This window comes from Rhamphochromis longiceps, linkage group LG11 (genome assembly GCF_057381845.1).
Source record: "Rhamphochromis longiceps isolate RC_006_pf linkage group LG11, R_longiceps_female_GT1.1, whole genome shotgun sequence".
Classification (NCBI taxonomy): Eukaryota; Metazoa; Chordata; class Actinopteri; order Cichliformes; family Cichlidae; genus Rhamphochromis; species Rhamphochromis longiceps.
In genome coordinates this window covers 39,938,219-39,951,178 of record NC_140567.1, presented here as the reverse complement: position 1 = coordinate 39,951,178, position 12,960 = coordinate 39,938,219, and the positions used below count along the sequence as shown (strand labels likewise).

Genomic DNA, 12,960 nt, shown 5'->3' with positions numbered 1-12,960 from the left:
TGAGTTTCAATGAGAGTAAAACGGAGGTGATTGTATTTAGACCTAATAATATTTCATGTAGCCTGCTCGTAAATTGTGGTTGGCTAGGGTCTTATATCAAGCAGCATGTGACAAACTTGGGAGTCATTATGGACTCAGATTTTACTTGGACAAACATATTAGTTCGGTGTTGCAAAAAAGCTTTTTCCAGCTGGGGCAAATAGCTAAGCTGAAGCCAGTTTTGTCAAGAGGTGACATGGAGAAGGTAATAATAATAATAATAATAATGGATTGGATTTATATAGCGCTATGCCTTTATTTCAACACGGCTTGACTATTGTAATGCACTGTTTTTTGGAGTCAGACAACGATCTCTTGCTCGTCTTCAGCTCATTCAAAATGCTGCTGCCCGCCTCTTAACTGGTACCCACAGCTATGAACACGTAACACCTATCCTGTCTTCTCTTCATTGGCTTCCTGTTCATCACAGAATCAATTTCAAAGTCCTAACACTGGTTTATAAATGCCTTAATGGTCTTGCTCCCCCATAACTTTCCGAGTTACTTCAGCCTTATATTCCTTCATGGACCCTCAGATCAGCTGACCAGCTGCTGTTGGTTGTCCCAAAATCAAGGCTTAAACGTAGAGGAGAACGAGCCTTTTCAGTTATGGCCCCAAAACTTTGGAATACGCTGCCTTTAGATATTAGACAGGCATCTTCGTTTCCTGTTTTTAAAATGCTCTTGAAAACACACCTTTTTTCGATAGTGTTCAGACTGGCTTGAGTTTATGTGGTTTTTATGTGTTTTATTATGTTTTATGTGAGCATCAGTGGTTGTATCTTGTGTTTTATCCTGTGATTCTGTTCAGCACTTTGGGCAAACGTTTTGTTTTTAAATGTGCTATATAAATAAACTGGATTTGGATTTTCCCTCCACATTTCACCTTTAAAAACTATTTACTTTTCCTTGTTTAGTATCATCCTTTTCAGCACAACCTCACACGTCTGAATTTACAGTTATGTTTTCATTTTTTACATACTGTATTAGCACAATTGATCTAAAATCAGACAAAAACATAAAATCCGAGTAGAAAATTTTATATTTTTTACTGTAACAACCACAAACATGTTTAATGAATCATATTTCATAACTTTAAATGCAAATATAAATTGTCAATTTTAAAATCCTATGCACAAGTTTTGCAAACATAGTTATTTGCAGCCATTTACCTTTTACCCTTTTTATAACCTTTTCAGACTATTTACAGAACAATCAGCTGTTCTTCATTCAGTAAGATGCCACACAAATTATTTGTGCCACTCCAATAATTTCTGTCCACTATAAAGGAGAACATCACAGCCTGATACCTGCAGGTCTGACAGCAGCAGGTGTATCACTCCTGTTTCTACCTGGAGACAGCAGTCGCTTCATTGTTCTGACACACAACACAAAACTATCCACAACACTACACACTAACTACACAAGACAACACATTAACTACACTCTCCAAACATGCTAAAAGTCACAAATCTCTCACATCTCAAAACTCTCTCTCTCTCTCTTTCTCTCGCTGTCACTCCTAAATCTTCCGCCTCTTCCTAAACAACCAAATGTCATGTCGCCATATCATTTTTTGATTGGTCGACATGGTGCATTTTTCCACCAACACCAACATGTTTTTTGTTTGGTCATAAGCAGAGTGCTTGCTAGCGCTGTCCTTAGACAGTAAACGTGATGAAACTATTCAGGAACAAACGCCGTGTATATATTGTTTATCATGACTCTGGTTTTACGTGGCCTGTCAACACAATTTAAAAACTGTTATATATCACCTTGTTGCTTTGTCATCTTGAAGTGGTCATGTAATTGGCTTACCCCGACCACTTTATTCTTCTTCAATCAAACAGCAGCACTCATGCGATTGTTTTGCTCACTAGCTCCAGGTGTTGTGCCAGAAAGTGGTCGTCGGGCAGAAAGTGATTGCTGTCCGCGGGAGTGCCCGCAAATGCTTAAAGCTGTAGCGCCTCGATTACTTACAGCTACTTCTGTGTAACTAATATAATGTGCAGTGAGCTGAACACAGCTTCAACCGTCTGTTGAAAAATAGTAACGGACCGTATTTTGTTGTTAGTAATGGTAACGGCGTTGTAACGATAGGAACAGTAATTACTCATATTACTCGTTACCAGTGTTGGTCAAGTTACTTGAAAAAAGTAATCAGTAACTAATTACTGATTACTTCCCCAAAAAAGTAATCCCGTTACTTTACTGATTACTTATTTTCAAAAGTAATTAATTACTTAGTTACTTTTTAAAAACACGATTTACAACCTGAATAGGTGATAAAGCGATAGATCTTTCAGCCCAATTCTACTTTTTCTACATAATCCATCATACAAAATGTAATCAAATGGAAAAGTCTCTTTTTAAAACTTGTTTTATTAGTTTTAATCTTTTAACTTTATGCATCAAGCAAAAATGTAATTATATGCAACATTCTCTGACTGGAAGAAATTTGTTTAATATTTAAACCTATTTTCTGCACATTCCAGCACATAAAATATTTTTTTTGTGTGTTTACACTCACTCTTTCAAATAGATGCAAGTAAAACACTGCAGAAAATAAATAAAGTCAAAGACTAGCGGAGGTAGGGTAGGCAGAGGTTTGTCCTGGTGCAGGTGTGCCGCAGCGGTCAGTGGAAGAATCCACGAGTTTCTCTGTGAATTTCCCATTACGTCATAGCTACTCGGTGCTTGCTTGGAGGTTTAGGGGTTTTTTCGCTGTAAAAAGAAGTTTTCTTCCCACGCACAGCGGACACTAATGTTTTTGTCAATTTTTATGGAATTAAACTCAAAGTAAGGTCAGTACTTCCACGCTTTAAACGCTGCACGCTCATACTCTCTTCCGCACTCGATAATGATCCATTGTTGATCTGCACACAGCTGTTGTCACAAACGTCGCACTCGCTTACGTCACTGTCATGAGACATTCTCGCAAAAAAATCATGGTTTTAGTAACACAGTAACGCAGTGTTCCTACGGGAAAGTAACGGTAATCTAATTACCGTTTTTGCAATAGTAATCCCTTACTTTACTCGTTACTTGAAAAAAGTAATCGGATTACAGTAACGCGTTACAAGTATCTCTGCTTGTTACTGAAAAAAGTAGCACCGTTAGTAACGTCGTTACTTGTAACGCCGTTATTCCCACCACAGATAATGAAGTGCTTCGAGAAACTGGTCCGACGTCACATCATGTCCTGCCTGCCACCCACACTCGACCCGCTCCAGTTCGCATACAGAGCTAACAGATCAACTGAAGACGCCATTGTTGCAATGCACCACATCACCATCTCTCACCTGGAACATCAGAGGCGATTCACCAGGCTGCTCTTTGTTGACTTTCGCTCTGCTTTTAATACGATACTCCCCAACAGACTAATAGTTAAACTGCTGGATATCGGACTTCCTTCTACTACCTGCTGCTGGATCAGAGACTTCCTGTCAGACCGTGTATAGAGGGTTAGAGTGGGGCCTCATCTTTCCTCAGCCCTCAGCCTTAACACCAGCTCTCCACAAGGCTGTGTACTAACACCCCTACTGTACACTCTGTACACACATGACTGTGTTAGTTCCCACCCAGTCAATGCAGACATGATATAGAGCTGAGGTCCAGAGCATGTCGGATTTGTGTGCAGACAACAACCTGGACTTCAATACCACCAAGACAAAAGAGCTCGTAGTCAACTTCAGAAGGAGGAAATCTGAGCTGCAGCATCAACAGGGAGTGCATGGAAAGGGTGTCCAGTTTCAAGTTCCTGGGTGTGCACATAGAAACAGACCTCCAATGGAGCTCAAACACCTCGGCGGTTTTAAAGAAGCCCCAACAGCATCTTCATTTTCTGAGAATCCTCAGAAAAATGGAGCTGAAGAAGGTGCTGCTGATCGTCTTTTACCGCTGCTCCATTGAAAGTGTGCTGACAAACTGCATCTGTGTGCTGTTCTCCAGCTGCACCACAGCATTTCAGAGGGTTATTAATATGGTCCAAAAAATCATTGGACATCCTCTTCCCTCCGTTAAGGACCTGTACAGCACTCGCTGTCTCCAGAGGGCACGCAGCAATAGTAATGTGCAATAAACATACTCATTCTTTTATTTATTACGTCATTCATTTGCTCATACCATTCATGCACTTAAAAAAATCCACTTTAATTTAAGTTACTGTGCTGTTTTGTTGTGCTATTGTACTAGGTATGACTGTGCAATGACAATAAAGAGTTGTCTTTATTTGCTGTTTTATCGGTTTGCTAGTTGTTGAATAGTTTTGTGAGCTTTGACCTGAGATTCTGGCGTTTCTGGCAAAATACATTGATATTTAAAAATCAATTCAGAATTTATTGAATCAAAATCACTTTATTCAAGCTAAAATCGTTTTGAGTCAGAAAAATCGATTATTGAAACCCACCGCTATTTATAATTTAGTCTGGTAACCACCGGTTTCACTAACTAACCAGACCCCACTAACTGTGGACTGTGGGAGGAAGCCGGAGAGAACCCACGCACAAAAAGGCCCCGCCCTCATTGTGGAGTTGAACCACTACTGGCCGTGATGTCAAAATATCCATTTTTCCCTTTGAAAGACTAAAGGTTAAATATCAGCTGTATTTCCTCCGGCCAGTCAAGAGGGGGCGGTAGGCTTTCATGACGTCACTATCCTCAGGTTAATGTGTTTGTTAATTGCTGGCTGTCATGGTAACAGTGTGGCGGCCTGTGCCGGGAGGCAGTTGCAGACAAACGTTTGGCTCTGTGTGAAGTGATCTATCCGCTTCTGATCGATCACATGACTGTTGTGGAGCTGCTTCCGATCGGTCTGATCTGTCATCGATCGCTTTTTCTTTGTGTCCGATGGAGGTTCGTTTCTTGTCTACGCCAATGTACTCCGGTCTCCGCGCGCAGTGGGCGGGGATTGACCTCCGGGGTTCCACGTCACACCGCGATGGTTGTCCACCCTGCGCCCGCCCGGGCGGGTCTATTTTATCCGCGCAAGTCATCAGTCACGTGACGCCCTCGGCTGTCCTAGTGGCTGATGAGGGTCACGTGAGCTGTGGACACGTTGTCATAGAGACTGACTCCCCCCTCACTATCGTCAACCCGCCCCGGTAGGGAAAAGAAGCGCTCCCTGACAACTGGCGGGGGGCTGGGCTCACAGACCTGAGTGGATTGTGATTGGTCGAGCGTCCCAGCAGCGGGCTGAGCTGTGATTAGTTAGAAGTACAGAGCTTCGCTGTCAGTCAGAGAGAAGCCCCGCCCCCTCCGCTCAGACCGCGGACGCTCCGGGACGAGAACCGCACTTCTTTGATCAGAGACCGGAGCAATCAGCTGGATCAATCGGAGATCGGCAGGTGATCGACCATCGGCTGATCAGGGATCGGTTGATCAGGGGAATGTCCCGGCTGCTGGAGAGTAGGAGGCAGGACAGGATGAAGGAAATTAACCTGAAGGTGAGTTCACCGGAAAAAAGAAAGAAATGCTCTCCGGGCGCGTGCACACCGCTCCTCGCGGATGGATCGGGGCAGACGGCTGCGCGCGTCCGATCAGGAGTTATTGATGAGTGATCGTTGAGGGAGCGGCGGGAGGCGGCTGTTCCGCTTTGTTTCCGCTTAGACTGTTCCGTTACTATAGAGTATCGATCACAGCATCGATACCTGCTGATCAGACACTGATCGGCTACTGATCGGTCGTACACGCTGATCACCGATCGATCGATGATCAGCGTGTACAGGAGGCTGTGTTTGAACACGTGAGGAAAGTTTGAGGAGAAACGGAAACGGGACTTTTTTTTTCCGTTCAGACTGAAAACTGCTCAGAGCGCGCGCGCGTGTGTGTTCAGCGTCCGTGTGCGTTCGTGGCGCGTGTGCGTTCGGCCTGTGTGCGTGTGTTCACACTGAGTTTTGGTGTGTATTAGTTTGTGTGTCCGTTAGCTGCAGCGTGGCCGCTTTGTCCTGCAGGAGGAAACGAGAAGGGGGAGGGGAGGCTCTGTGTGTGTGTGTGTGTGTGTGTGTGTGTGTGTGTGTGTGTGTGTGTGTGTGTGTGTCAGACAGGAAGCAGGGAGGAGGAGTGAATATTTGACTGTGAATATTTGACCTCTGACCTCTGAGCCGTAAATAAAGACGGAAACTGAGACAGGTGACACACTAATAAAGTTTAGTAGAAGATAAACCCTTTAAATGCTTAAAAAAACACACACACACACCATCTCTCTCTCTCACACACACTCCGTAAAACTTTATTTGAAGTCCTTCATTGATCTGCCATCAGTGAAACTGATCAGTTTTAGTTCATTGATCAACGCTGATCGATACCCTCTGTCTGCACCAAGTATTGCTACAGACCGACCAATCAGCTGCTTCAGATGATGATGAGAACATGATGGGAGGTGTGAGGCCCAGAGCAAATGTCACGTTGATCAGTGAGCTGACATTACCTGAGCTCAGGTGAGGAGGCTTCACTCAGTCAGAATAACCTCACATGAACACCAGATCATGTGATTACCGCCCCGTCACATGATCTCTCTCTAACGCTACACAATGAGGGCAGAGCTACACTTTGACCTATGCTCAGGCAGATGCTTCACTCTGATGTCAGAGAAGGAAGCGAATGTTTCCCTCGTGCCAGCACGCGACCACGTTTCCATGATGACCTGACGGTGCGCTGCTATGAATTATGGGATCGCATAATCTCCCAAAGGGCGCCGCAGTGTCCCCTGGCATGGAGGAAGCTGTAAAACTCCTTTCAGCTCTGACTGAGGAACACTGATCTTACCATTAGCTGTGCGGTCATGTGACTGCGCTGCAGTGCATTGTGGGATGGAAGTAGAGCCGGTGTGTACTTTGCTGAAGAAGGAGTCCTGTTTCTATGGTTACCCACATGTTAAAAATTGACATTTTCAAACTGTGAGTGTATTTCAGCAGCCAACCACAGGAGGAAGAAGCCACAATCAATAACCTTTGACCCTGATCATGTGACTGTGCGTGTGCAGAAACAGGTTATTAAAAACGAGTTTAATCAGAAACGCAGTTTGAACAGTTAATGAGAAATAAAGTCAACACTGCAGCTGTCACACACACACAGACACACACATACACACTGTCTCTCACACACACACACACACACACACACACACACACACACACACACACACACACACACACTCTCTCTCTCTCGCACTGCATGCTGGGAGTTTGATGGTGGTGAGTTTGGTGTGTCTGAGTGAGTGTGAGGTGTGACCCTTATTAGCTGAGGTGATCAAGCAGAAGACACTAGATATAGCCTTTCTCCAAGAAACACATACTGACAGTACAAATGAAATAGACTGGGGTCTGTGGTGGGGAGGGCAGCAGCTTCGTAGCCATGGGACAAATTTTAGTGCAGGAGTTGCTATTTTATTTTCTCCTTCTCTTAATGCAAATATTACTTTCAGCATGGAGATGGTAAAGGGGAGAGTCCTTATGGTGAAAGCTGAAATAGGTTTTATTTTTACTTTTGTTGTTGTCTATGCACCAACCTTAGGGTCAAGGGGACTGTGTTGTGTTGGGTGGGGACTGTAATTGTTGTCTTGACTTTACTTTGGATAGGACAGGGGCGGAGCCGCATCTTTATCAGATGTCCTACGGAAAATTAACTTGGTTGAGGCATGGAGGATGAAGCATCCTTCCCCAGGCAGTATACCTGGGTGAAAGTCAATGATGGCAGAGTTAGTGCAGCCAGATTACACGAGTTTTATTTGTCTGTTTCACTTACTGCTCGAATTGTTAACTGTCAGTGTTTTCATGTTGTTTTTTCAGATCATCACTAATTTCTTTTTTTTTTTTGTTGCCTGTCCCATTTGGATCTTTAGCCATCAGAATTGTTGTCTGAAGGCCAAGAAAGATGCCAAGCGGCTTTACTTTACCAATTGGATCATCATGGCCTTGCCATATTGGTCCATTTGATTGACCTTTATTATAATTATGTATTTATTTGATTTGATTTTCGGTTGTTACAGATGGGACAGACATGACTGGGGGATAGGACAGGGAGAAAGAATGAAAGAAAGAGAGGGAGAGAAAGAAAAACAGAGGGGAGAAGAGACGGTGAGAAGGGGGGGAAGAAAAAAAAGAAAAACAAACAAAACACCTGGATTACCTGTATGGAGAAAAAAAACAGAAGAGAAAGCAAACAACAAAGAGCAACATAATAAAAAAACAGCACCATCACAATAAACTAGCTAGCAGTAGATAACAGTAGATGCTAAATATTACATGTTATTGTGCTGTACGTAAGATCAGCAGCGCACAATGTGCTTTGAGGTACTTTGTGTAGTGTGAACACCCGTGTGCATACCTGTGTGGATCAGTACGTTTGTATTCCAAAGGTTTCTCCATGTAACGATCTGCTAGGGAGTGTGGGGAGCCATAGCCCTGTCCACCAGGACATGAAGCAGGTATGGAAGAGATCCAGGCCCCAGACATCCAGAGGCCCCAGAATACGAGGACCCGAGGAGGACCACCAGGGGGGCAACCGTGTCACCCTCCTGGGAAGAGCTGAGGAGAGCCCCAAAGGAGAGGTCACCCAGCAGCCACGGAGCAGAGACCAGAGGGGGTAGCCGATAAGTGCCCACGGGCTCTGCCGGCAGCCAGCTGTGCCAGAGAGGACCAGGCCTCAGGCTGTACCCCACCCCCCGGAAGGGGCCCAGCCGGGCCACAGGCGCCAGGCCCCGCCAATCAGCCACCAGGAGTGAGCCGGTACATGCATGAGCGCCCAGCCCCAGACACCAAGAACCACCAACACACCAACATCTGAAGGCATCAGTGACTGGCAGGGAGTGTGGTGAGCGGAGATAGGCCTCCATACCTCGGAGAGCTTGAGATGTTCCCAGAGAGGTGAAGTCTAAGACCCAAGCTGACATATAGACACAGATGAACAGGCACACGCAGACATAAAACGTGCATTCCCACCCCCATATACAGAAAAAACAAATACTCGGCACTGCCCAAACATACTCTATATCCCAGGTCCGGGTACCCCTGTCCCCAGAGGGGCAAACCGTAGAGAGTTAGAGAGCCCTGCAGTTGGGCCGATGCACCAGAGGTCCCCATGCACCCACCCGCCCACCGACCCGGCAACACAACAACCAGGACAAAGGCCTGGCCAGAGCCCCGGCCCGGGGGCGGAGCACCCCCAGACCCCTAAGCCTCCACGCCCATCCCGGATCCACTCAGGGGCAGCCAGGCTACCAGGCCAGTAACCAACTTCCGCCAGCATAGACCCTCCCCCATCTCCGCTGTACGTAGCCACAAGGAAAACACCATCTAAGAGCCACCAGAGCCCCTAACCAGGTCATGGCCACAACCCCTGCGTTAGGCCTTCCAGGGAAAACGTCCCTAGGGAATCCCTAAACGCCCTAAGACCGTCCCTACCCCCATATCAACCACAATAGCAAAGGTAGGACTAAACCATAACCCCCCCCCCCCCCCACCCCCACTAGGTGATGAAGCCTATCAGAGGGATTGATCAAATGTGATGGCAGAGGCTGTATCAAGACTAATGTGCTCTATTAGATGGTTTTTATATTGGTTAGAATTAAGATTATTTTTATTTTCCAGTTAGTGAGGACCATAGGGCCGTAAAAACAATGTGGGCTGTGTTTATTTCTGTAACAACCTCATCCAAGTTGCCTAGCAAGCACACTAAAGGGGAGGCTGGAATGTTACATTTCAGACACTTTGATAAGTCTTCACATATCTCGCGCCAAAACTTCTGAACTGGTGGACAGAACCAAAGAGTGTGGACATAATTGTCCGGTGTATTTGCTTGACAGTGTGAGCAGTTATTGGAAGACGTATAGCTCATCTTGAACATCCTATGACCAGTATAGTGCACTCTGTGTAATATTTTGTATTGTATTAATTGCCAACTGGGATTTCTGATCCATTGAAAGGTTTTTAAGCAAATCTGAGACCAAAGGTTTTGGTCTAAGCTGATTGATAAATCCACTTCCCATTTTGCAATAGGAAGGGATATTGATTCATCTATTTTAGAAAGTGTTCTGTATATTTTACAGAATAATTTGGGGGATTTTAGATTAAAAAATTGTACCACACTTGGTGGTGTTTGTAATTCAGCTTCACTGGGATTAAATTTCTTTTTTACTATGGACTTAATTTGTTGATATTCCAAAAATCTTTTCTTGTTAATGCCATATTGTATAACTAGTCTGTCAAACGAAATAAAGTCTGTTCCTTCCAATGTATGTTTCAAGTATTTAATTCCTTTACCACTCCAATCTGGCAAGTTGATCATATCATTGTTTTGTAATACCGGTATGTCCGGATTGTTCCAGATAGGTGTACGTTTACATGGGATTAATGAAGACTCTGTCATTTTTAGAAACTCCCACCATGCTGTTAGAGAAGAGCTAATATTGATGCTTTTAAAGCATTCATGTCGTTTGTTGTTTGAGCTGATAAATGGTAGGTCTGAAATTTCTAGGTTATTACATAGTGCCTGTTCTACATCTATCCAAGGTTCATCTAAGAAGGTGTGTTTCAACCATCTAGAGATGAACTTGAAGCCTGTTGGCTAAAAAGTAGTGATTGAAGTTAGGCAGATCTAGTCCTCCTTTATCCTTGGTCCTTTGTAATGTTTTTAAGGTGATACGTGGGGGTTTATCTTTCCAAAGGAATTTAGAAATATACAAGTCCCTAGGGAATCCCTAAACGCCCTAAGACCGTCCCTACCCCCATATCAACCACAATAGCAAAGGTAGGACTAAACCATAACCCCCCCCCCCCCCCCCCCCCCCCCCCCCCACTAGGTGATGAAGCCTATCAGAGGGATTGATCAAATGTGATGGCAGAGGCTGTATCAAGACTTGTGATGGTTTGTTCGGGTAGACATTTCCATCTAGTCAGATCGCCTTCTACTGTCTTTAAAAGTGGGATGTGGTTTCATGTAGTTAGATCTGCAAGCTTGGGAGAAACATTAATACCTAAATATTTAATATTTCCAGATTGCAGTCGGGTAGATGAAGAATTATGGAAGGAGCAATTAATCGGAAGAACTGTAGATTTTTACCAGTTAATTGAATAATCTTGGACTTTTGAGAAAGAGTTTATCAATGCAATCACCCCAGAGATATTGGTTTGTGAGTTTTGGCGAAAAAGTAACACATCATCTGCATAAAGGCTGATTTTATGTTCTACATCCATACATTTTAGGCCCTTAATTGTTGTAGCCTATCTAATTGCTGCTGCTAGTGATTCAATAAAAATTGCAAACAGTGAAGGGGAGAGTGGGCATCCCTGCCTGGTGCCCCTCAGGAGACAGAAGCTGGAGGATGTTTGGTCATTTGTTTATGAAAGAATTTCCGAAACCAAATTTGTGTAAAGTTGCAAATAAAAATTTCCAGTTAACTCTGTCAAACGCCTTTTCTGCATCAAGAGAGAATATTATGGTTTCAATATTTTTACTACATGAGTAGTCTATTAAATTAAGTAGTCTACGTGTATTTGTTGATGAGTGCCTACCTTTTATGAAACCAGTTTCGTCAGGATGAATTAAAAGGGGGGTTATTTTCTCTAATCTCTTTGAGAGAGCTTTGCAGATTATTTTAAGGTCTACATTTATAAGGGATATTGGACGATAGCTTGAAGGAAATACAGGGTTTTCACCTGGTTTTAGTAAGAGACTAATATTTGCAGAGTGCATATTTGGTGGAAGTCTGCCATTTTCTTTGATTTCCTGCAACATCCTGTGAAAAATTGGTGCCAGAATTGTCCAGAATTCTTTGTAGAATTCTGCTGGAAAGCCGTCTGGACCTGGAGTCTTATTAGTGGGCATACTTACCAGCGCTTACTGGAGTTCACCTGGCGTCAGTGGCGAATCCAGTGCCACTGCTTGGGTATCTAATAATTTTGGGAGAGTTACATTATCGAGAAATTGATCAATTTCGTTTTTAAATGGGTTCATTTGTGGTGTATATAAAGTTTCATATGTCTATCGATTGACTCCAGGATGTCCACAATGTCTTTGCCGGCAGGTGATGTTGTGCCGGGGGAGTCTGCCGGGCGACATCTTTTAGATGGCGGCGTCTCAACTTTGGCCAGGGAAGACGCACTCTGGGCCTTCTTCATTACTAGGTCATGGAAGCACCGGTTGATGAAATCTTGGAGAGCGTCTAAACTCTCCTCGTTGTCCTCCAGGGTGTTGGAGATAGTTGGACAAATGTGGTTAGTTAAATGACAAGTGATTAGTGTATTTGGAATACTTGAAGTTTAAAAGCATTTTTTAATTTCTATGCTACCCTTTGCTTTTTCCCGCCAAATCTCCAGCGTCTGACGTCCCCTACAGCATAATTCGCTTACCCGTCTCCCTTCCGTCCCTTACCGTCTCCCTTCTGTCACTTAGTTTTAATGGAGCTGTTTCTATCTACCACCAGTAAATCCAAACCTTTTTGGCGGTTCAATGTAAAATTATTGCATGGTCAGATTTTCTGTGAAAATTTTAGGTGTTTTGGGATTACTGGAGATCAAGGAAGGATGATTTTAATTCCTTCGTTCAATGGTGGGAGGTAGGAAATTTGTGTGTTTTGTCAGCAAAATGGTTTTAATTTGATAGTCAATATCATGACAACTGTGCAGGAGCTAGAAAAAGAGATAACACATATGGAGAATGTCTCATCAGGCTCCAGGACATGGACGCTCCAACTACATTTTCCTTTAATTTGGGGAAATCTGTGGTTCACAGAAAGCAAATGGTGTGTCTTCATCTTTCGGATGGAAAGGTGACCACAGATCTGGCTGAGATGAGAAGGCATGCAGTGGCCTTTTACACGGACTTGTTTAGTGCGGATAGCTGTGATGTGGACTCTGCTTCGGACCTTCTGCAGGGGCTTCCTCAGCTGAGTCCAGGGGATCAGGATGTTTTAAACAGGGATATA

General features: G+C 44.0%; 1 protein-coding gene across 1 annotated transcript in view; it reads left to right on the top strand.

Annotated features, from left to right (window-relative positions):
• The first annotated feature begins 5,282 nt into the window (after window positions 1-5,282).
• The window catches only part of arhgef2b (rho/rac guanine nucleotide exchange factor (GEF) 2b), a 62,451-nt gene continuing 54,773 nt past the window's right edge, over window positions 5,283-12,960 (top strand). The window contains exon 1 of the mRNA XM_085424106.1: window positions 5,283-5,482. Within this exon, the coding sequence (XP_085280232.1) occupies window positions 5,426-5,482 (57 nt within the window). The 5' untranslated portion in view covers window positions 5,283-5,425. The remainder of the gene's footprint in view (window positions 5,483-12,960) is intronic.